The sequence below is a fragment of the Bactrocera oleae genome, chromosome 5 (assembly GCF_042242935.1).
Source record: "Bactrocera oleae isolate idBacOlea1 chromosome 5, idBacOlea1, whole genome shotgun sequence".
NCBI lineage: Eukaryota > Metazoa > Arthropoda > Insecta > Diptera > Tephritidae > Bactrocera > Bactrocera oleae.
In genome coordinates this window covers 37,910,895-37,937,684 of record NC_091539.1, presented here as the reverse complement: position 1 = coordinate 37,937,684, position 26,790 = coordinate 37,910,895, and the positions used below count along the sequence as shown (strand labels likewise).

The window sequence follows — 26,790 nt, the reverse complement described above, 5'->3', positions numbered from 1 at the left end:
TGGCAGAGCGTAAATGGTGGCTTACCGCGCTCTACGCTGCGTCTAAAAGTGTCTGAAAAGATGAATAAGAAAAGAGAAAAACATTAATTAGCTGATACAAAATATTTAGAAGGGCTTTAAGTACAGTAGCAAAAATAAAAAAATTGAAATTAACAAAAAGCATTATACTCTATTATACTATATCTGTTCGCATTCACATTACCCATATTTCTCGCGTCACGGCTTAATAACATTGTCATCGTCAACGTGCTTTGGTTAATAAAATAATTTGCATTGGTGATCGCGTCGGTCTCATTTTTAACGTGGTTTTCAATTTTAAATTCTTATGTTGGGAATTTACGTTCGGTAACAACAAAAATGATTTCGTCAATGACTTCATGTATGGGAAATACTAAGCTCTACATTGCACTCACCTTGTAAGCCTAGCTGAGGATCAATGCTATCCTTATCGACAAAGCGCTCTATTAAATCCTCTACATCCGTCACATTGGCCAGCTCTTTGTAGAAGGTTAAAAGGTTCTAAAAATATAATGTATTTAATGCTTAATTAGTACTGTAAAATGTATTTAGTATGACATATTAATAAAACTCTGCAGATATTCTAACCTATCTATAAATGGTTTACCCGCTCTATCTTGCAAGGATACTGTGTATTCTGTTCATTATTCCAGTATCATTTTCTAAAGCTGAATAAGCGCTGAAAGCCAAAAAGCTTTAAAAGCGTAGTATGGAGAGGTATCAGCGCTTTATTCACGCTGAAAACACAATCTTTCGGAAAGCCTCATATCGAATTTCATATTTAGTTTAATTGAGGTATTGTATATTACTTATGGAAAACCAATATATTCAGTACATTCAACTATATGTATATTTAATATGTTTACAGTTTAGTAGAGTGTGAGCTAAAGTACCATTATTACTAGGAATATTTTGTTTACTAGTGGGCGATTCCCCTAATTTTCGAAATTAAATGTATAACCCTTCTAAACTACTTTACTATGTATGCGAGAGGGGTTCGATAATGTACTTAGCCTTAAACCCTCCCTTTATACATTGTCGTAAATGATTGCTGTAAAAATTGCAGCAGCGTCGGAGTCGTAATTTTGTTTTAACCGCTTGTGGAAAATAGCACTGGTGATTTGATTTCTGTGTGTGAAAGCGAATGTGTGCAGTGAAATGAGAGAGCGTTAGTTCGTTAGTTAGAGTTAGAGCGACCATAACAATTGGTTTAACGAGTCCCAACGTGGTCACATTGGGCGGATTCCTTTTTACGAAACAAAAAGTATTCTTCCACCATGACAACGCACCGTCTCATACCTCTTCCCTCGCCATGGCTAAGTACAACTGCTGCCCAATCCTCTTCTCGTCTTTTCTATTAAAGAAATTTGAGTCCTATGAGGAGTTTATGGCTGCTATATGCCCTTTGCAGAATCTCAGAAATCTTATATTCTGACGGTTCAATAAAGTTGGAGCATTCTGGGGCCCCTGACCGAGTTAAAAGGATACTTTGTTGAGAGATAATCAAATTTTGCAAAATTTCCTTTTTATTTTGTGGGCTAAGAACTTATCGTTCTTGCTTTGTGATGGTCTGGATATCTTAATCGATCATAATCTTTTCCACTACTCTTTTATAGTTCCATAGCTTACAGAAGAATATAGAGAAAACGTCTTTCAGTAATCTAAGGCTTGGTCTAGTGACTGACATTCATACTCTATTCGTGTAGGGCACTAATCCAGCACGCCTTAACTAAGTTTTAAAATTCTAATTCTCGATAATAAGTGCAAAGAGATCGGCACTAACAGTAATTATTCGAACGTGTCTCGGAAAGAAGTAGGTTTGGGGTGCCCCTCATAACTCGGTGCTAGATCATCCGAAATCCGTTTTTAACGAAAAAATCAGCAATTTGTAACTTTTCGGCGTTACCTCATAAGTTATCTACAAAAATAGTGATCCAAATTGCAAAAGGATCGGTTCAGTAGTTTTAAAGTTATAAGGGGCATAGCTATTGTAAACCGGAGTTATGGGGGAAAACACTTTAAAGTCAGGTCAGACAGGTACAAAAATACTCGTAGCTACGTCAATTTTGCTTAAATCGACTTAAAATTTAGACACAATATTCTTGATATATTATGCAATAAATTAAAAACCTAGTTCAACACAGTTTCATTAAAAGGTAGTCACATATATACATACATATATTCATTCATATATGGTATTACGATTGTAATCGCATATCATTAAAGATCTCGACTACTATGTGAATACCCGTATATTCTCTATGGAAGCACTATAATCCAACCGCCAGGTGTAAAAACCCGCACTACACAGGTTAAATATTTATCAAATCACAGATTAATTATTCAATTAAATAATTTAAATTAATTTATGCTTTCATATATAAACATACTTACAGTTGTATTGTAATAAGTTAATATAATATATATGCAATTATGCCAACTTGTGACACCTAGTATGCACTCGAAAAAATCTTGTTTTGTGTGATATTGTAAAAAATAGATTGATAAAAATCGAGTTGCCGCTTGTCGTCTGTGTATGTGTGGTTGTAAGCGTACATTGGCTTTTGCAAATTCATTTTGTTTTTACGTTTCTTTACTTGTTCAAAGTAATATGCATATTTATGGTTATTTGTATGTTATTGTTGTTGTAATGAGACACCCGCTGGTAGCGCTTGTTGGTTTTAATGTATTTTCGAACAATTTTTTTTGCCGAGCAAATTAACTCGGGTATTTATGTATATAGTACATATGTTTGTGAGTCACCGCGACATTCCTTATAAAATATTTAGGTAAACATTGGCAAGTGGCTTCCTCAAACCGGTAAGCAGTTAGTTAATCAGTTAACTGTCGGGGAGCCAATAGCCGAAGTAGGCGCCAATGATTGTTGGCTGTCTTCGCACGCGCCACTTACCATAGATTGAATCGCGATCTGTTGAGTGATGTAGTGCAGCAGGTGTTTATTTTTCGTACACTTTCAGTTCCTAATTATTCCAGATAGTCCGAAAATTCGTTTACTTGAATATTAGGGTTGTCGATAAATAATTATAATTTTTATTTTCATCCCCCCCGGGTAAAACTATCACATATAAAATTTACCGACGCCCAGGAGTCAAAGGTCACAATTAACGCTGTCACTTTATTTAAGTTAAACCCAATAATACCATAGAGGAGACCTAATTATATAGATATACATACATGTATCCGAGTTTACTATTTGGATGAGAATCGGATAGGAAACTTAAATAGGTCCAGCTGTTTATATAAGAAATGAACCTTAAAAACAAATATTGAAGGCATCTTCGAGCTAACCAGTTTTTTCCGTGCCAACGAATGATTCGTATGGATATCTGGATATCATGCATAAAATATGGTCTTGAAACAAAAGTCTTCATAAGATTATATCTTTAAACCGTATTAATAACATTTTAAACATTTTTTATCTCGACAGTCATACCTAAATTCAAATTTTTTATGTTATAAGCTGTAGTTGGAATTTTTGAAGTTTTCGATAATTTCCCGACCTTAACTGAATGCTTCGTGCCACTAAAATTATTGTGTTCGTGATAAAGTAGACACTACTAATTTATATATGTGGTCATTAAACTTCACTCGAGCGTAAAAAAAGGTTGCACCAATTTTGAAAAAAAAAATTTATCGATTCAGTTTACGAGCGCAGTTTAAAAGGACCTAGTCAAAATGCATCAGATAATTTTTCGACTATCATACTATCGATATACTAGGTGTTAAAAGTTGAGAAATTTGATATCAAATTATTGTTTTTGCTTTTTTCAAGTACCACCCTAGTGCTTATACATATTCTCTATTTTTAACTCTTTTTTTAATTTGTACAACTCAAAGCGGAATTTGATGTTGCTGCAATTTTTATTTACTCGAGTTGGCGGAAATTACCAATGACGCGTTCAGTGGCGACTCACTGTAATGTCATGAGTGAGAGAAAAAAATATGGAGCGGATGCGTTACCTGAACTGCTAAAATGCTCGTAATTGATTGCACATGTTAACATATGTATGTATGTGTATTTTACCTCCTCTTCGCGTTTCCTAGCACCGTTAATTGTCTGATTTTTAATTTCATGTAATTAACACGTTTGCACCTACAGCGGCGCAGGTAAATAAAGCGGCTCAGGTAAATAAAGGGTAATCCTAAGCGCTTAGTTTTAGAAATTATTTATAATTAAAGAATAATATTTTCAACTGATTGGTAGGAGTAGTACTCTGTTTTTGGTGTAGATATCAGTACACTAAGACGACAATTAGTATGCTAAGCTTCAGTAGTTCAGTTCCTCTCTTCGCTTCTTTCTACCATAAGATCACTATAAAGAGGAAGATTTTTATAATATAATGACTTCTTCGAAAACTCAGTCTTCAATATAAAGGATTAAAATTTGTAATACAAAACGCAAAACTATATATGTTTGGAAAGTAGTTAAATTTTTGGCGCACCCTGTAAATGATTTTCCGCCATAATTTTCCCAATATGTAGTATGAAAGTTTATAAATGTGAAAGTAGAACATTTAGTTAAAAGCAATTAAAAAATTAAAAGTACATTAAGCATATTTTATTAGAAATCAAGCGAGGAGCAATGCTTAACAACTCGTTTTGTAGTAAACCTCTCTTCTCAAAGCTTTGTATTTAATTTTAATTATGGAAAAAGCTATGAATAATCACGTAGAGCTTATTTACTTGGCGGCGATATACCCGGGGTTTGGAGCACGTTTTTAAACTGGCGCCAGACTTTCGCTTTGTATATACAAAACACTGAAAGAGACTTTGTGTTTCAGCTTTCATTCGGTGCTTGGGATGAAAAAGGTTTAGCATTTTAATTAGGCTACGCACTAAGAAGACTGTTTAAAGGAAGCAACACAGATCGCTAAACAGTAGAGCAAAGGGCAGAAATAATATCATGTTAGCAATGATAATTCTATTAATTGGGTAGTCGGTACCGTATTTTTCAAATAATATGATATTTTGACGGTAATAGGGAAGACTTTTTATAAAAAGACTTTTCTTTAACATTGGGAAATGTTGAAATTTTTTTAAGTTAGAGTCGACTAAACTATATTGAATTTATTGAAGATCATCTCATTATGTTAACAAGCACAATCAAGATCAAGATGTGAACTTGAATAATCTCTCACTTCAACAGGATATACTTGTAGACGATTGCTTCTTTTTGACAAAACAGAAAGCATTACTAAGGTTACACTGTTTCGACTGCCCAGGAGTATTGCATCGCACGTTTGGAATATAAAAAGAAGCTCGATGTATGGGTTTCACGCAAGTTAACGCAAAAAGCCTTATGGACCGAATTTCCATTTTCGGCTCACTGCTGAATTGCGACCAAATCCATCTTTTTTTTAAAGTGGATAGTTACTGGTGATGCAAAGTGAGTCACTTACGACAACGTCAAGTGAAAACGGTCGAGGTCAAATCGCGGTAAGCAGAAGCGACCAGCTGTGGCCAAAAGGAGGCCACGTCATCGATAGAGATTCACCGGAACATCCGGGTCCGGGTTTGACACCAAGTAATTACTACCCGTTCCTGTCTATGGCGTAACTGTACTCTTATAAACATTCTTTTCAAAAGTTTAACTCACACTTTAATTGCACAACTGATTTGTTCTTCTGCGCAAAAGCTAAGTTATTTGCTTTGCTGGCATTTGTTTCATTTTTTAGCCGATCGTGAGTCATGAACGGAAGCTACTGCTTTTCTAAAGTCAATAGCGACGTGTTGGAACTGCAAAGCGCCAATTATTATCTAGCAGGGCTTTTAACTGTTTTCAGATTTCTTTGTTGATTCGATTTGTGTGGCGTTTATTTGCGGCTTTGTTATTAATTACTTTTACATTTCGCTTTTCAATTGACGTAAGAATTGGCAAAATGCGAATTTTATCAGTTAATTAAAAATTTTGTCGCCAGTGTTCTATGGATATATGGATATATGTATGTATGTATTAATAATATTAACGAAACAGCCCACCGGTGGAGAAAATATAAATATATATTTGTAATGTGTTAATTAGCAACATTGATCGCGATTTCAATAAACTAATCCATTTGAAAATAAAGTAAACACCAAAATATTCAGTGGAATTGATAATAAAATTCAATTTTTATTTGCTTAAATTTAAGTTGGTTAATTAAGTGAGCCTTACTAGGCTTTTGATTGTGGGTATAATCTTTTGTACATATGTATATATCTTGTTTGAATATCTGAATATGTAAATAAATCCCTCAAGGGGAGATAAAAATTAATTATGTTACAGTGGATGGTAAAAATAGTAAGGAAAGTGAGAGAGGTTTTATATTTATCTCGTATGATATAAAATTGCATATATATTCAGTTTTATACTCTTGCAACATGTTGCTACAGAGTAAAATAGTTTTGTTTACCTAACGGTTGTTTGTATCACCTAAAAATAATCGATATAGATATATATTATATATATAGGTATACATGATCAGGATGAAGAGACGAGTTGAAATCCGGTGACTGTCTGTGCGTCCGTGCAAGGCGTAACTTGAGTAAAAATTAAGATATCCAAATGAAACTCGTGTTTCTTGGCAAAAGGGTGAGGACGAGTTCGTAGATGGGCGTAACCTGACCACTACCACGCCCAAAAAACACCATTAATTGAAAACTTTTTGGCATTACAATCGCAGTAGCAAGGGGCACCTGTGGGCTAAATATTTGTATAAGTGGGCGCGGCCTCGCCCTCTAATAATTTTAATGTCCATATCTCCTAAGCCATTTAAGCTAAAATAATTAAACATCGTGTGAATGGTTGAAATCGGATGATAATCCCGCTTCCGCTTCCCTTTCATTTTGTTAAAAACTACTAAAAGAGCGATAAATCAATAACTAAATGCACCAGAGACATTAGTAGAAAATGTCGGTCAATCTATGAGATATATTTCTGGAATTCTAGGAAAACTTTTCTTTGATAATAATATACCCTTATGTAAAAAAATAAGTTGAATCGGGTCCATACTTCTTCTAGCCCCCATATACCTAATATAAAGATTTTCGAACTTCCAGTTGACTTTATACCACATATATCGCCCAATATTCTAGTTATTTTAATGAAATTGAAAGAACGTATTTTTCTAATGAATGAATTCAATGTATCTTTGTACCTAAAATGGGTAAAATCGAGTGAAAACTTGCCTTAGCCTCATATAACTGATATTCAGAATTTTGAAACGTCCGGCTGACCTGACTCCATATATATGTTTATATTTATATATTTATAAAGTTGCTTGAAAATAAGTTCTCAAGTATACCTGAGCAATGTCAAAAATTAATACAATCAGCCCTTTCATTTCTCTGCCCCAATATACCCTATGTCATGATTTCTGACTTTCCACCTGACTTGAAACCATTGAGCTTGTTCAAAATGTGTGATATTTTAATAAAATTAAGTGGACACGTTTTCTTAAAAGTTAAAAAATTATAATAATGGTTTCGCACTCAATGAAAATGAAATTGGGGTTTAAATATTGTCAGTACCTGAAGGTATTTCTCCCGATTTAAGCCTTGCAAGTTGCAAGAGTATAAAATGTTCGATTACACCCGAACTTAAGCCTTCTCTACTTGTTATATACGAATACCTGTATTAAAGTAGAAACATCGAAGCAATTTTAAGAGTAGTTTGATATTTTTATAAACATTGCACACCTTTATAAAGAAAAATAAGAAAGGAGACGCTGGTAAATGATGAGCGTGATGAACTGACTCGATTTAGCTCATTTGCATATATGCGAACTAGACCTTCAGGTTTTGAGATATCGATATCTTCACGAAATTTTGGATGGATAATTGTCCAATCCACTACAATCTTCGAATAAATTGTTTAGATCGGAACATCATAGCATAAGTATCAATAGTTTGTAGCAGACTGTGTCATAAACATTTCAATATAAAAATCTTCATAATACCATCTTTCCTTAACTTTTATTCCACTTGAAGGTCGTTTATATCATGTTAAAGGTTCCGCATTTAAATTTAAAAAAAAAGCAGCCCACAAAGGTAGCGAATAGAGAATACAACTATTATCTCGATGTAAACTTTTCTTTAAAAATCAATTTGAAAATGTAGAATTTGCACCAAAATTATAAAAAAAATATTGGAAATGATAGCTCATAGACATTGGAATCATGTATGACTACAGGCTATCTTAATCTCTTTGTCGAGATTTTGGAGATCTATAACTAGATTTTACGAGGGCGGCCGGATAAGTACTGAGCCCTCAGCTCGATGACGCCACTATCGGACTTGAAATTTGAATTTGGTCGCGTGTGGAAAAGGCAATATCATCGGTCGCTGGAGGCGATTTCTATTTTTGGAAGGGAAATTACGCAGTAAAATCAAAGAATCGCATGTCGATCAGGAGCCTCCAAAACGGCTACCACGGAAGATACGTTAACGTTTTAATCCAAATACCCATCTTGTTAACTTGACAATGAAAAGTTGGAGATCTTAGTAAAGTATATGGAAAGTAATTTAGTGCTTTCCGAAATGGTTTATTTTCCTCCTAATTTATACATCCACTTTATCCCACAACGCAATTTTGCAATAAATATCTAATCTAATCAAAACCTGTCTATATGTTCATACAGTTCTGTATATGTATGTGTATTATTACTTCAGATTCTTTCCTCATTTCACTTACCTCATCACTTGTGCCGTCCGTCCGCACCCGCTCTCCCGCATCGGCAGTGTCCGCCGTTGTATCCGCGTCAGCGCTGCGTTTGTATAGGAAACGTGTTGGAATTTCAATGCCTGCAATGTTGTTGTACAGCATGGAAAATGTGATGACGGTTAGCCACAGTAGTAAGGGCGTCGATGTGCACCCGTGTTTTATATGCATTTTTGTTGCGTTTTATTTCCACTACGCCTTTTCAATTTATCAATCCGATATTCTTAAGTGTTAATGTTGTTAATTATTTATGGCGTTTTTGTTTTTACTTTCTAACAACTTTGTTTTTGTTGTATATCTATCACAGCTATGCACTTATGTAAGTGCTTTGATAAACAGTTTGAGATAGACAGCAGGCAGGTAAACACGTTCAGACTTAGCAATTTACAGCAAGGGTTATTGTAACTAATGAACTTGTTTGGCTGCAAATGATATTAAGAAAAGGTGTGGATATAAGTAATTTAGTAATAAAATCAAACAAAAATGGTTTACTTTTAATTTTTGGGTTAAACGTATTTTTGGTTTCTTTTTCAAATTTGTGTTGTGTTGTGATTACTTAATTTATGCATAAGCGTCACTTTTCGTTTTCATTTCGTTCTATTATACCCTAAACAGGGTATACATATTAAGACGACGAAGGCCCTATAAAATTTGTACACACACATATAAATGATCAGCGTGACGATCTGAGTCGATTTTGCAATGTCTTTCGTCTGTATATACTGTAGTTTCTGAGATATTAATTTAAATTTTGCTTACGTCCTCTTCTCCCCAAAAAGCTGCTTATTTGACGAAACCGCCGATATCGGACCACTATAGCATATAGCTGTCATACAAACTGATCGATCAAAATTAAGTAGTTGTATTGAAAATTTTCTTATTTGACATGATTTCATAATGTAATTAACACTACAATCGGAGATCGGATTTTTCGGAGACAAATTGTTCAAATCGAACCACTATATCATATAGCTGCCATACAAACTGATCCATCAAAATCAAGATAAAGATCGGTTTATACCATTTTATGTTGTTAGAAATTCATGTTTGTATGATTTTATGGTTTCGGTGCAGCCGAAGTTAACGTTCTTTCTTATTTTATTTACATACCATATATACATACAACTTTTGTTAACATTTTCTAGCATCTAAACTTGTTGGTGGTGAAGAGTGCAGAGGCGCTGTGTTGACGCGCATGCGCACAGGTGTTTTACTTGCTTGTGTGCACACAGCCGGTCTAGTTGCTTGTTGTTACGAGTCGCATACACAATACTTGTCTTTGTTTATAGATACTGATATGTATATGAGCTGTCGCATTGTTTAGTTTATTCTTCAAATATGTTTTATTTGTAGCTGTAAATTATTCGACAGTAGTTGCGTGCGTTTTTTAGCTTCCAAGCGTGTTTGTAAATGCGAACTTATGTAAATGTGTTTGTATGTATGCACTGTAACTCATGAATTGGTAGCACCTTGGCCGGGAGTAACCTCTTTGTGGCTTAGTGTTAGTTTAAACAGCTCAAGTGCTGCAAGCAAATATTATATAATTTCAGTCAAATGCTGGGCGTAAATATTGGATTAGCTTACGGTGGCGCCAAAGGTCATCTATGATAAGAAAGTGGTAAGCATTTCTCTTAAGAAAACGAGAAGACTGTAGACATTTTTAACACAAACCACGAAATGTAATGCAAATTCTACTTCTAACCCATGATAAAAAATATATACAACGGTATTAGTCCGTTTATAATGTCAAGGTATCGCAGCTACATGGAAAAAATCAACGTAGCTGGTGTGATCAGTAATTGCCTAAACGATGGAGGATAAGATTGATTCTACAAGTATATGCTAAGCTTAAAAGATCTTCTTCACTTAGTATATATGTCAAAGTGTCAGCTGTCTTCGCCTTCTTCTTATACCAGAGTAAATCTATGGCTTTAGTCTATTCTCGCAAGGCATTGCTTTCCGCCTTTAGATACCCAATATGTCTTTATAAAGTTCAAACTAATCATTGTTTCTTCGTTCGCGATTGTTTATACACTAATGAGTTGCAATTTTGTAGATTACGAGGACAAACGTGGAGTGGCTTAGGTCTAGAGATCTTTACTTCGGATTATACTATTTACTTCAAAGTACTATGATAGTTCCATGATAGATGAGAATAGGTTTAACTTCAAATTAGTAACAAAATAGGTTGAGGATCCTGTCTTTGTTTTAGACTTATAACAAATTTAAAAATCTTTTCTTTCGTGCGCATTTTTTTAAGGGATTTGACTGCGTTTATCATTATTATAGATGCTTTCAAGGGCGGAAAAAAATAAAACAAACAAAAACAGCTTCCATAAGGAATAAGAACTGAAAACTAAATCACCTTACGATAACGAGAAACTGTAGGGATTTACGAACCAGAATTTTGTAACTAAGGAACTACAAAGTTAAAACAGCACATCGAATTTGTTGATTAATATCTATTCACCATTCGGGCGATAATAGGAAATTCTGACAGATGAAGGTGAACAGTTTACATGTTTCGTGGTGAATACAAATGTCAAATTTAGGTTTTAGGTAAAAATTTGGCAACTTCCAAATGTTTTGACTCCCTGATGGCTTAGTTGGTGCCTAGAATTTATTAAATTTTTTTCACCTCAACTCAATAAAGTAAACAAATTTCAGTTATTTTGTAGATCGCAATGTTATTATCTATAATAACCTAGTTTTATCTGATCTATATATGAATTTATGCATTGCGCTTACAAAGACTTACAACTGTGGAATTAAATCGCTGAGGATAATGTAAAATTACAGCCATTTCACATTTGGCTTTGCAAAATATATTTCATATGTGGCTTCTTGAAACCACAGCTCTTTCATAAGGTATTTAAAATAACAACCACCAAGAGTAGTACTAATAAATTTATGTTTTATTGCACCATTTCGCAATAAAATAAAAATATTTGAAATATTTACTTTATGATTTATAATATCATTAGCAATCACTTGAATTTTGTTGACTTTAGTTTATATGTGTACGTTTTAGCCAAGTTAGCAGCACAATCGGTTTCATTCATAATTTCTAGAGAATTATAAAATGCTAATAATAAAAAAACTGATAAAAAATAAGATATGACTAATAAGGTAAAAATGTAGTATTTTTCATATCTTCGACAATGCTACTCAACTTGACATTGATACTAGTTTGCTTTGGTTCTTATCTGTTAGCGTTTAACGGCTTTGAAGCAGGTGGCCACATAGTATGTTGAAATTTTTGTACGAGGTGCTGTAAACCATTACCAAATCAATGCCAATAACTGTATGTGTGGAATTGAAATACTTCAAATAGTTCCGAAATTTCTTAGAAACTTTCTGCTGTTAAGAACATTTTCTGTAAGTCTCTCCTCATTTTTTTATATTCTGAATTGAGTATATTAAGTTTGCCACGAAGTTTTTAACATCCAGGAGGAAACGTCGGGGACCCTATAAAATACATATACATATGTATGTATAAATGATCGGCAAGAAGAGCTGAGTCGATTTACCCATGTCCTACATATAACTAATCGATCGGAATCAAGTTCTTGTAAATAATCTTTTGTATTTGAGAAGGGTACTATAGCTTCGGTGAAACTGAAGTTAACGTTTTTTTCTTGTTTTAAAGATTTTTCTACTTTTTCACATTTTTGGGCATATTTTTCAGCACTCGATAAAAATCAATATAACTAATGTTATTTTCATTTAGCAGATTTGGAAAACTTTTTCCAAAAATTCGTAGTCGAATTTTTCGTTAGTGCGGAGAAATAAACGTATGTCCTACTGCCGAACTATCACTGTTTGATAAAAATTTGGATACGTCAACCAGTTAGCGTCTGAACACGTTTCTGAGCTTCTTGTTAAGGACCAATAGAGGCTAAAATAACCCCTTAATATATTAGTTGGTAAAATAATCTAACAGTTTTATAATTATCAGTGTAAAAGCGTACACTCAAGCAATACTTAACCCACAAATACGGGTTATTGAAATATTATATTTCATTCGATATAGAAAACTAAATTGCACAGGAGGCCTTCAGCTAATTAAAAGTGAGGCTTGTATCATCACATCTCACATGTTACGGAATTATGGAAAACTTTTAAAAATCTAAAAATCTAATTAATACTCGTGTAGCTGTAATTTTCTTTATACATATATTATTTGAAGGTATACAAATTTGAACCTTAACTATACCTACTTGTTAAAAAAACTATCCTTATTTCTAAATTATTATTCTCCAAAAAATATTATCAATTCTATTAAAGTTAACGAAACTTTAAAAAATTGGGTAATGGTTTGATTACCATAATAATACATATTAATTATCTTCACTCAAATAAATTTTTTAGTCAACAACTTTTTTTTTCAAGTCCGAGATTATGCAAGATAACTCGGTGAACTAATGTTCTAACCTTTTTAAATTTTATAGATTTATAGTTACACATTGTGAAAGTATCAAAAGTTTGATACTCCTTGACTTTAGATCTTTCTTACTTTTTGTAGATAACTTTTACAGATATTAATACCACTACATGTAAAACAAACAACAAAAAGGTGTTCATTTGAGACTTCACTAAATATGAGTGTTTGCATGTAAACATTAAAAACTCGATCTATTCGTGTGTATATATGAATGTATGTATGCACATGTGCTTGCGAAATTCAAGGGACGACCTCGACCGAGTGCTTTAACTTTGTAATCACTGGAAGGTATTTGCTTGTGCCGCTTTGCACTTTGCCGACTTCAATTGAACACTCCTCAAAATGCAACGAACGATCGCGTCTTTATGTGTGTGTGGGTGCTTGTTGCGTTTGCATTTATAAAAACACAACAATAAATTAAACTTATTATATATACATATGTACATATATGTTTATTTGTATGTTTACATGTGCGTAAATACAAACATATGTAAAAATAATTTATTTGTATGTATTTATGTATGTTTGTGCCTTCTAGGATATTCATTTCACTGTGTGCGTTCGCGTAAACGAAGTCCAAGCTTATTAAGCAGTTCAATTGGTAATCTAAAAGCGGCTGTCAGAAATATTTAGTACTGTGTTAAGCATATTCTGGCCCCTCAAAGGCAGTATTTACGAAGGCCGATGTCGAACTATGAGTAAACTCTATGCCAATAGTAGTATCTATTCATAGCCAGACACTAAATAATTATTAATTGCGTATTTATTGCACGTACTACACTTGTGTTTACTTATGTATGTACGTATTTAAGCAATTACGCATGAATCATAATCGAGCACGCAGCTTGAGTGTAAATAGCTGGACGCATACTTATCATTAAGCTAATAGAAGGCTTACAAAAGAACTATTCGGTGCTTCCAACCGCGCTGTCAGAAGACCAAGAGCCCTCCCGCCTTCATTCATACATATATAACATACATGTAGAGTTCGCAGCCACTCGCATATGTTATTAATATATCAAATAAACTAAAGTTTTATTAATAAAAAATACAAACAAGTTAACTTCGCTTGCACCGAAGCTATAATACCTTTTCACAGGTGCATTTCTCCTTTATAGTTTAAAATGGTATATAAAGATCTCTATTTTGATTATGATAGGTCAGTTTGTAGGACAGTTCAATGCTATAGTGGTCCGATCCGAACAATGTATTCGAAGATTATATTATTGCCTTACACAATACTCCATGCCAAAATGCTTGAAGATCGTTTGTATGGCAACTATGGTATATCTTATAGCGCTCCGATAGCAGCTTCTTGGAGAGAAGAGGGATCGATATCTCAAAACTGAGGGACTATTTCGGGTATATATATACATACATACAGAAAGACGAACATGGTTAAGTTGACTCCTCTTCGTCATGCTGATCAATCGATATATCCTGTTTAGGGTATAAAAATTCTCAAGGATCGCTTAAAAATAGCCTCCCACTAAGTGTGCTAATGCAGAAAGTGCAAGAATTTTCCCGCCAGGGAGTCGTATGGTCTTCCATGAGCCCAACTGCGTTCGGCCACATTTCTTTCATTCACTAGTATGTATGTATGTGTGTAGATATCTATTGTTGTCGTTTTATTACATTCCATTATTGCAATTGTCAGCGCGCTTGTTCGCTTGCAACTCCTATACTTTCTTCACCGCATTTTCTTTTGTGTTTTGCGTTTTGCTATTTGTTTTTGTTTTAGCACTTCACTAGTATTTGCTTTTTGTTTTCTATTTCTACGATTCTTATTTAAATATTATTGTGGCAATTGGCATTGCTTGTTTACATTTGCTCCCGCTTACGGCTGCCACATCAATTTGCCGCCACCAAGCAAGCAACTCCATCGTCGGCGAATTTATTTATAAATTAAAGCGTAGCGTTTTGTGTGAAACGCATAGTAATGCAAGATTTAAGTTGTTTATGTTTCTCATTGCATTTGCTTTCATATTTATACCCTGAACAGGGTATATTAAGTTTGCCATGAAGTTGATAATACCCAGTAGGAAACGCCGGAGACCCTATAAACTGTATAAGAATATATACGAGTAAATGACGAGCGCAACGAGCTGAGTCGTTTTCACCATTTACGTTTGTTTGTCCGTCTGTATACGAGTATACGTGAATTAGACCCTCAGTTTTTAAGGTATGGATCTGAAATTTCACACATGTCTTTTTATCCCCTTCACATTCGTCGGAATCGCTGATATCGGACTATTATGGCATATAGCTGCCATACAAAGTTAGCGATCAAAATAAACTTTTTGTATGGGAAATTTTAATTGTGAAGGGTATTATAGCTTCGATGCACCCGAAGTTAAAGTTATTTCTGGTTTTATTTTATATTGTAAATTATTATTTTTATTGCAACATTTACGCTGCGCTATCACACTAGTAACGATATTCATATATACATATGTATACACAAACATACATATAAACATACTTAAATACATATGTACATGCATGCATACACAGATGCACACGTGCATACGCACAATTATCTGCTTGCATTGCGTGCATTTCTCTTCCAATGCATTTTTCTCTCCCGCTCTTTGTTTTGTTTAATATATGTATGTGGTATATTCCAAAACTTTGCCTATTAACTTTTGTGCACTTCACAATGCTCTTCTTCTTCCTCTTCCCCTTCTACTACTCATTTAGATTTTGTTTATGAATGAATTGGTTGTTTCTTCGTCGGCAGCATGCGAAAAATACACACACACACATCTATGTACATGCATATTTGCAGCTTTTAATACTCCTTTGTTGTTGTTGCTAATGTGGTTGTTGTTATTGCTGTTTCAACGCTTGATTTGTTTAGTCTTTGGCATTATCAGCGCATTGAAAGTGAAACGCACTGACCTATAATAACAATACTATGTAATCGCATGCAGCTCGCTCCTCATGCCAGCCATATATATGTATGTATTACTTCCATACTGTTGTTGTGCTTATTAGCGATTAAACAACTATTTTGTGTCTGTTCTAAATGTGGAAAGTCGGAAAATAACACAAACTGCACTAATTGTTGCATGTAGCGCTTTGCCTGCCCCCCTTTTCGATCCTTTATTTGAGGCCAACAAGGCATTGAACTAAACATTTTTTAATTTTTTTCAAAGCTCCGGTAAATAAAAGAATGCTGAACTGGAAACAAAATTCCCTGAAGATATTCAAAAACATTGGCAACAGTTTGTTGAATAGAGTTTGAATACTGAGTGATTCCAAACACTCCTTGTTAAGTCTTTGGAAAGTAGAGAAGAAAAAAATCGAGGTTGTATTTATACACTTAGATATGCTGTAATAGATTAGAGAAAGCTTTAAAGCGATATTTCAATGCTATTTTTGTTAGTTCCAACTCATACGAAGTTGGCTGCGGTTATAGTATTTATAGGCGCGAAATGTTTCCAGAATTTTGTGATGAAGCTGGTTTTTGCAATGTTTCTTTTAAAATCACTAGTTTCTGAATCAAACTCATTGAACTGATAAAATTATTTTGTTTTGAAATATTTTGTATTTTTTTAGTGTAGTAGTACTAGAGTTTGTCAAGAAAAAACGGTATACCAGAGATTTAAGTGTGTAAGACGGTTTAATAAACCGTACTTGTCTCTTGAACATAGTGTTTCTACCCATTCCATCTTAATAATTTAAAGCCGATATGTTTATATTTTCTAGAATAGTATTAGTAAAATAATAGTAGATTTTTTAACTCCTTTTCAATCTTAATAAAAACTGTTTGCAATACAATCTTTTTATTATTTAATTTATTTGGTTGATTTTCCAAGTGACAATGTTTCTTCTTTGAAGCTGATAGGTATTAATCATTTATATTTGAAAAAAATTAGGAAAAGTTGAGGATCGAACTAAGTGTACGAAGGTAGTAGAATCTGATCTGTTTAGTGTGGACTCCTAGCTAATCCATACGCAAAGAGAGCTACATAAATATCATAATATATTTATTTTTGTTCAATTCGGACGATATGTGTCGACTATTTCAGAGAGGCTTGAATTGGATTTTGTATTGCTTGTATGTTTCCCGTCGGTTTCTTCACTTTATCTAAAGCGTTTTCCTTTTTTAAAATTGACAACCAGCAAATCGTATCTTGACTTATATGACATCTATTGGCAGTCATAACTTCTAAGATGTAAAAACTCTCTTCTGTGTTGGGACCAGCACAAACACCTTAATTTCCAAGAAATAATTTTGCCAAAGAGTGATACTTTGGACTGAGTAAGCAATGCATGGGAAAAGTCGTTTCCCGTATATCATACTTTATAAGTCTCACGTTCCCCACTAATACGTATACACTGAACGATTAGTATGAGGGCACACACACTTGATTTACGTGGCTCTTTAGTTTTCAAGTGCAAGATTCTGCGAAAGATTTATAGATCGTTCGGTATTGAATGGCAGTGGCGCCGATGTCGAGAATATGTGGATCAATTTTCTCTTTTTGTTGTACTAGCTGGTGGTAACAGAGGAAGACGAGGCTTTTACAGTGCTACAAAGACCAAAATCGCCAATGGTGTTATAGAGTTAATCAACAGTGAGTTCAGTTCAGTAAAATAGAAGCAAGCGGTTCCATCTCCTTGTGAAAAGACGTGGCGGACATTTGAACTCTGATCTTATTTCCTGAGCCTAAAAATTAATATAATGTTTATAATCATGAACCACACAAACACATTTTATTAGCCACTGAAGCACGGAACTTATTAATGTCCAGATTGAAAAAGACAGTTTTTCATAATTCAAATATATCTAAATCTAGAATCATTGTAGATAGCAAGAGGGAAATTAAAAAAATTTCACAGGCTCAGGTCGAGAGCACCAGTATTTCATTAATATATATTGTTGCTATTTTTTTTTCCAATACTGTTTGCTCTTGGCCTCATTATGCTTTTGGTCTTATGTTATGGTGTCAATGGCACTGAATTTTTCTAGCACGAGTTTTGCGAAATTGGCGAATTTTGCCTCAAGTGAGATCGTAAGAGCGAGGTATGGGCTTGGTTGGTACATACTTAATAGTTGCGAAAATTTGTTGTTCCATGAAGATTTTGCCTTCAAATACATACGATTATATACTGCCTCATAGAGGACCGGCAATAGTACTTTCTCTCCATATTTTTTTCAGATCTTCTACGAAGTTTTCTGTCTCTGTTTAACATTGATAATCGAATACAAATTTGTGATTAAATTCATTGATTTAAAGTAATTTGAAATGGATTATGAGTTCTCGCGGGAGCAGTTGTTAATTTTAATCGCGAATAAGTTCGTTTGTATTTTGTTTACAGTGAAACCGGTGTTTATTGGTTATGTTGACAATATCTACTTATAAAGGTAATGGTATATGATTTTATTGATCATTGCATCAAGTAATTACTCTCAGCGTAATTATAGGCTTTAATTATTTCTAAGAAGCAACTTCAGCTTTCTAATTTTACATTTCATTTGTAATTGTAATCTAATATTAATTAATGGAATTTTATCTTAAAACCACCAGCCTATATAATTCTCTCAGGTCATTATTTTATTACAGGTTATATTAAGTTTGCGACGAGATTTGTAACAACCAGAAGGTAATGTAAGGGTCTTCCCCTATAAAGTATATACATACCATACCATACCATACATCTATATTCGTATATAAAAATTATCAGCATGAGCTGAGTCGATTTAGCCATGTTGGTTTTTCCGTCCGTTCGATTGTCCTTCATTTTTTGAGATATCGATTTGAAATTTTGATTACGTTCTCTTCTTCCCAAGAAGCTGCTGATTTGTCGGAATCGACGCGCATATAGTTACCATACAAACAGACTGATCCAAATCAGGTTTTTATATGGAATTTAGGTTCTTCCTTGGAAAACTTTTTTGACAAGATATCTTCACGAAATTTGGCATGAACTACGAGTATTATCCAAAGCAACGCTATAATCTGCGAACAAATTGTTTAGATGGGACCGCTATAGCATATAGCTGCTGTACACACTGACCTATCAAAATCAAGAAATATACCCTTTTATACCCTTGTGTACCCTGTAAAGGGTATTATAGCTTCGGTTCCTTCTTTTAATTCTCTTTCTCTGTCAGTTGCTTGAATGTTGGCTTCGATCTTTGATCGTGTCAAATCAATACTGCGCACTTCTTGTGAATAACTTCGTTTCTTATTTAATTCGGAATGTGAAAAAATAAATAAAATCACTACGAGTTCAGCATATCCAATCGTACATGTCAGCAGCTGAAGCGCATTTAACCGTCACCGCAATACAATTAAATGGTGTAATGAACTGCCAGCCGGTATTAATTATCTACACCAGACCGCACACGTGCACCGTAGGGAAAATTATAATTTGTAAGCGAAAAATATTTAAAAATAACTACAAATAAGTGGGGGTTTCAGTTTATATGCCAATATTTACAGATTAATATATATGTATGTATGTACGTCTCCTGAATTCGAATTCCACGAAAATGTTTAAAGCAGAAGCTGTGCAAAATGAAAATAATAATTTCTGTAAGGAATGCCACCAAAAGGGAATAAATTGAATTAAAATGCGCGCAAAAAATGCAAAAAATAGCAAAAGTGTCAAGCCTCTGATGGCAGCAGCTGAGCGTGCGACAAGCGGCGCATGAAAAAGCACGACAACAAATCAGTGACGATCCTTAGGATTTCTGCAGATTAAAATCTTTAGCCGACTTTGGGCGTACACGCAGTTAAACGAAATAAAAAACAGAAATCAGAATGAATTAAAACAATAAAAAAGGCGCTAAAAGCATTTAGCGCGAAATGAGATTTGTTAAGCGATTGCGGATATCACAGGTGTGGCAACTAAGGGGCGTAGACGGTGTTGATGCTGAGTGTGAAAACTGGTTTCCTTGCACACCAATTTTTTATGCATGCAAATAAATATATATATATCGGCAAATGTGCGAAATTGCATGTATTTGCTCACACAATAATTTTTACATGGCAGCTGCATCCTAAAACTATTAAATTACAAAAAATCAAAAAATTGCAAATCACCATTGTAGATGCGTTTTTGCACACACTGTTATGGGTAGCAGACAACTGATGTCGCGAGTTTATTTATTTTGATTGCGGCATGCGCAAATGTGTCAAATACTTTAAATGGAAAAATGTTAAAAATAATTTATAAAAAAATTTAAAAAAATCAGTTTTTTTGTTACCAAAAATGTTACAGAAATTTCAATAGGGTGCAGTTAAAAATAATAATAATAATAAAAGAAATAAGAGATTAAATAACTTAAATATTTTCTATGTGTTTTCCCAAGTTTGCACTTTTTGTGGTGGCAGCTGTTTTCAGCAATTGCGGAAATTATTTTTGTACGTTTATAAAAAAAAAGTAGTTGTACAAAGTATTTGTCAGCGTAGTGCTGAAACAGCTGTTAACGAAGCTTATGCAACATTCAGCATATAAAAGTTTTATACAAATAAAAGGCTATCAAGCTGGTAAATATTTATAATTTTATAATTTTGTTTTGCGCAAAGATCGGCTGCGACATATGTATGTAGATATTTATATAAGTGTATAAAATAATCTAGTCTCTCAGGTCATATTACGGTTTTCTACTGGTATCTCGAAACACTATCCTGGGACGAGCATATGAAATACTTCTGTTATTCTCTTTAGTTTGTTCATAATTTCCGAAATTAGTTAAATGGATTTATGTAGTTATAGTGGCACTTTAAAATAAAAACCGATCTAACTCGAAATGTTTCGAAATTACTCTCATTTAAAAATTTAAATATACCGTTGTTTTTAAGCCACTTGTCATGGTATCAACGAAGACTACTATTATCGGTTTTATCAGTGCCTTTACGAGCAGGTTGGGTTAGATGGTCGATCCTAATAGGGAACTTACTTGGGCAGCTTATAACGCAGGTCCGCCGTGGTGCTTAGAAACCCTATAATATTGGTCATAAACACTCTTATAAATCCACAAAGCTCTTTGAGCCGAACACAAGTTCGTTGTGGTAGCTAATGTCAGTTTCCGCTATTTTTCCTGATTATGACTGCCGAAATGTTTTAATCTCAGTCTTGCAAAGGCTGGACAATGGAGATGAAAGTGCTTGGATGTTTGCACCTCACCTTCTTCCAAACAATTTTGGCAATTTGCGTCCGACTGGATTTTTACCCTTACAGCATGAATGACTATTGGACAACGATCAGTCAGAACTTCTACGATTGCGCCAAGATGAACTTTGCCAAAGGCACGCAATTCCGTAGATCTCTTACGTTCTACTCTAGGACAAAAGGATCGCGTAGTCTCACAGAAGCTAGTCGTCGACCAACCCTGCTAAGCGCACGCGAGATCTATAAGTGCAGTGCTAGAACTCAAGAGGAGAACGGAGATCCAACTCGTCCCCATTCCGATGTGAGCGGTATACGGGTGTACCCAAACAAGTCTGATAATGAAGTAGTTTGATACTATTTCTAGTATAGTATCGCCGCTGACAACTGAAACGCTATGATTTCAAAATTCATTCTTCAATTGCGATATTTAATTTTGACGATTCATAAATTAACTTTTTTGTTGAGATCTATTTAAAAAAAAGCTTAGTGTGATTTAGTGATTTTCTATTCTTTCTTTTCCCACCACAAAAAATAAGAGAAAATAATAAATAGTAGTAGATTGAGCTTTCATTAAGCTTTCTTAAGCATACGCTTTTTGATGTGTGTTGAGGCGAGAAATTTACAAATTTCTCCCTACTAAAAAGCAGTATTCAGAGCACTAAAAACACTTAATAGCCACCAATAAAGCCATAAGTAAACTAAGTATTTAGTAATAATTACTCAATTCCTCGAAGATATAGAATTCAGTTGTCTTTCTAACTATGTAAACAATTTTATGTCTTGCACTGATAACCCATTTGTAACTGATGTGTAATCATCGGCTATTTACTTTCTCAAAATCAAGCAATGTCTGACAAGTTGAAGGTCAGCGGCATGTCAGAGGCGCAAACATCATAAAATTAGTATTTGTTATTAACAAATAAGGAAGGGCTAAGTTCGGATGTAACCGAACATTTTATACTCTCGCAAAGTCAAATGGTATACTCGTTTTAGATTTTTTTGTGGATCTTGCCGTCTTGTTCTATGTTGACCGATATATTCGGTAAAAAGTCAACTATAGGCACAAATTCAGTACCTAGGGGCTTGATCAGTTGTGGTTCAATTTAGATAATTTTTGGTCACAAGGTAGCATACTTTAAATGTATTATTCGCGCAAAGTTTTACGCCGATATAATCATTGTTGCTTGATTTGCATACTGGAAAGTGAAAAAATCAGATGGAATTTAAAATGATGTTATATGGGGAATAAAATCCGATTTTGCCCATTCGTACTGTGCCCGCCCACTATCTAATTTTGAACGTGGTTCCTATAAAATCATCTTATACAATCCCAGAGATAAAATTTAATGTCTCTGGCTTGTTTAGTGCTTGATTTATCGCGCTTTTAGTAGTTTTCAACAGTACCGTTATATGGGGAGTGGGCGGGGTTGTCACCCGATTTCACCTACAAGGTGCGTTCCAAAGTAAACAGTACAAGAGTAACAAAGTAGACTCTAGTGGCGCCATCTATATGTCGACTAGTGCGTTAGAATCTGCTATCCTTTATCCACTATTCTTCCAGTAAAAATTTCATGACATTTCATCTATTGGAAGTGAAGTTATTGCGTTTTAAGTGTCAGTACGTTTTTGTCATCGGTGCGAAAATGAGCTTCGAAGAAAGAGCCAACATTAAATTTTGTTTAAAAATTGGTAAAACCTTTACCGAAACGTTTCAATTGATGAAACAAGTTTATGGCGATGATTGCCTATTCCGTAGCAGAGAGCATAAGTGGTTTCAACGTTTTCAAAGTGGTCGTGAGGACATAAATGAGAAACGAGCCGAAACCCAAAAAATCGCGCCTGGAGAAGACAAAAGTGAAGACAATGCTGATTTGTTTTTATAATTCCAAGGGTATTGTCCACAAAGAAGCGTTTGGGGCGCCGTATTCGACGTGTTCAGCCCGAATATCGCGAAAATGGAAGTTGGCGTTTGTTGTACGATAATGCGCCGTCGCATCGATCGACATTTGTGGCCGATTATTTGACCAAAAATCGCATTTTAACAATCAACCACTCCCCGTATTCACCTGATATGGCACCGTGCGACTTCTACCTTTTCGGAAAAATGCAGGATGAAAGGAAAGCGTTATGCAGACGTGGAGGCCATTCAAAAGGCTTGCACCGGCATACTGGCGGCCATACAGGGCAACGAGCTAAAACACTCGTTCGACATGCTTTTGGACCATGCAAAAAGCTTTAATACAGCAGAAGGAAACTTTTTTGAATAAAATTAATTGATTTTGCCGATAAAACCATTTGTTCTGTCTTTTTTTTTAAAGTCCTGTTTACTTTGGAACGCACCTTGTATTTTCACATCGTCGATAGAGATGCTAAAAAAATTGCTCCCGGTGAATTTTGTTATTGTAGCTTCAGGGGTATAAGAGATATACACATTAACCTGTATATTTATTTGTTTTTGTGTTCATGGCATGGGCGTGGCAGTGGTCCGATTACGCCCATTTGCAATACCAACCGTCTTACGGTACCAAGAAACATGTCTACCAAGTTTCATAAAGATATCTCAATTTTTACTCAAGTTACAGCTTGCACAGACGGATGGACAGACAGACAGTCACCCGGATTTCAACTCGTCTCTTCATCCTGATCATTTATATATATTAATAACCCTATATCTAACTCGATTAGTTTTAGGTGATACAAACAACCGTTAGGTGAACAAAACTATTATACTCTGTAGCAACAAGTGAGAGAGTATACAAATTCTCAGCGAAACTAAGTGCTATAACCACAATTGCAGTATGCCAAAAATTAATTATAAAGGAAATTCTTAAAATTAGATTTTCTAGTAATAATATTAATCGTAAATTAATCACAGCTGCATAGAGCAAATATTGTATTTTTGAGCTGTTAATAACGCGGTTATATAAATACGTACATATAAAAACCATTCAATTTTTTAATTCTTATAAAAAGCGCGTCAATCATATTGTGGTTTGTGGGTAAAGTCAAGAATATGACAAAATTAAATGAAGTAATAGAAGTTCTTTAATCTTTAGGTACATTTATAACTTGTATAAAGCTTTTTTTCCAAAAAAAGAAAAACAATTCCAAATTTATACGCGTCACTGACTGACTAACATGTACCAATAAAGGTTCTTAAGTTGGGCTTAACATCCTAAAGAACTATTTCAGAAAATGAATAGTAACTCACTGAAAATACTTATTAGCCGATTTTCAACTGCTGCTTTTCTTAAAATATATAATCGTTATAGAACACCATAAATTTCGCCGAACTCACAGAAAATATTTACAATATCTTCAGCTATCACATACCACAAATGCAAGAAAATAAATATTATTTCTTCCTCGAACTCACAGAAATATTTATTAGCTGATTTCAACTTTGTTGTTGCTTTTCTCAAAATATATAACCAATTTGATACACCTTAAAGTTTCCGAAGTCACAGAGAATATTTATAACATCTCTCAGGACTTGGCTAACACATGCCACAAACGGATTTCTTCCAACAGTAAACACTTTCCCCGCACACACAGAAAATATTTGAGACAATTTTCACTAGGTTTTAGCTTTTCTTAAAATATAATATATGTATAATCGTTATAGCACACCTTCTATCGTTTTTCGTGTTATTTACTCACAACTAAAACACAAAGAATTTTTATTATTCTAATTTGCACCAGTTTTTACTGTTATTGTTTTATTCTAGAGCGCATAATTTCGGTATATTGGTAGCTTTTATTGATTTGAGTTAAATATTTGCATGTATTTTGTCATTTAGATGTCAAAGCGACTAACTAATACACATGCAAAGTAATTTGAATAAAGGCACATACCAATATACATATAATATATATATGTACTTATGTATGTTTAGCCTGTTTAATTTCAGTTAGCTTATGTCGATTTGAATGTCAACGTCAATTATTATTATTTTTTTTATTATTGTAACTTTTTTTATTTTATTTTAGCTTTGGAAACCCCACATCGCCGCTACAAAAATGTAAAAAGGCACGTACAAATTGGTTATATACGAGTGTTCAATGTAAGTTGTAGTTACAAATATTTTATCAATTTTATTTGACGCATTTGGCAAAAATACACTACATATTTAAAAAAAAATAATTTTTTTTGTTTTGATATTTTTGTTATATGTATATATGTTCAAATTTTTTTAATTTGTAAATATTAATACATATTTTTTATATTTTTTTAAATATTATTTTTATACATATTTTTTTAAATTGATTTATATTTTTTAACTCCACTATTTAAACACATACGAAATTCACACAGAATATTTACTATTTTAACCGTATTTCTCTGAAAATCGTTACTCTAGGTCAATTAGTTCGCACGCCGACTAAATATCGTAAAATATAGTATAATACATTTTTCTAACACACATTTTTACATACATATACACTGCTACTAGGTTTTGTTAGCACTTGTTATTGTTGTTTAATAACTTTTTTCACATACAATTATTTTCCTCGTTTCTATCGTACACTTTCCTCATTTGAGTTTCGTTTATAACTGTTGGACTTGGCCTCAAGGCAGTTTAGTTTTAAACTGTTTAACAAATTCTCTACTCTGTTGCTCAGCTGTTTTACCTCGTTTATGTACGTTGATACACTCACTCGTTCCGGTTGAATGCTGCTTGTTGATCGGCGATCTTGGCTCTTGGTTGTTTACTCAAATGTGGCATCGCTTAGTTCGGCGCATGGAGTGCCGCCAACTACTCAGTCACTTCTGTGTATAACAGTAAACTTGGTCAAGTGATAACGCGCTCTGCGTACGCTTCATTGGTTAGCATATTGTGGGCGCTCGTGCGTTCAGTGAAAGAGAGCAGTTACATTCAAAGCAGCAATATTTATGAGAACCATAGTCAATGGCGACAGGTGAAAAACAGGTGAATTCAAAAGCTTTGGCTACATGAAAAAGGCGAAAAATTTATGGAACATTCTAGATTACGTGAGGTTTGAGTATTTGCTAATCTTCGCATTTTCTACACCTTAACACTTTCTGATTTTCTTTTTTTTAATTAGCGCTATAATCTCTGAAGTTTTATTTCATATAGCGAATCACTAATTCTTCTCTCTAAAAAAACTTCAAGAGCTGATTTATCGGGATTATATTCGTTAATGTCTCTCGTCGATTATAATAATAAGACAAACATATTTATTGACTTTAAAGTTTTACTTTTAATCTTCTTCTTCCAAAAACCCTCATGTGTACTAAATCTAAAGCAAAACTGCTTGTATGTTCGTTTTAGAACGAGGTTTCCATGTTGATATTAGTTCCAAGATAAGCTAATAACCAAACGAGACGTTAGAAAGCTATTATATATGGATAATAATCTAGACAACTTATTACATCTCAACATATCCTTATTTCAATTCCAAGTTATGTAAATCTTTTATCAATAAGTTTAAGTTTTTTTTTATTTTTACACCCAAT

At 33.9% G+C, this 26,790-nt stretch overlaps 1 protein-coding gene across 7 annotated transcripts in view; it reads right to left on the bottom strand.

Moving 5' to 3' along the window:
• The window catches only part of Pvf1 (PDGF- and VEGF-related factor 1), a 33,452-nt gene extending 7,372 nt beyond the window's left edge, over positions 1-26,080 (bottom strand). For 3 of the 7 annotated variants that reach the window (XR_004977073.2, XM_036365681.2, XM_036365692.2), the window contains exons 1-4: positions 25,749-25,905; positions 8,711-9,159; positions 414-519; positions 26-52 (exon numbers count right to left, since the gene is read on the bottom strand). Coding sequence is in view for 6 of the 7 variants with exons in the window: in XM_036365681.2 (XP_036221574.2) it covers positions 26-52; positions 414-519; positions 8,711-8,908 (331 nt within the window). In the remaining variant the exon portion in view is untranslated. Of the gene's footprint in view, positions 1-25; positions 53-413; positions 520-8,710; positions 9,160-24,522; positions 24,542-25,736 lie in introns of those variants that run through there. The other 4 variants (XM_036365688.2, XM_036365682.2, XM_036365683.2 and 1 more) reach the window with 4 other exon arrangements.
• Between the last annotated feature and the right edge of the window lie 710 nt (positions 26,081-26,790).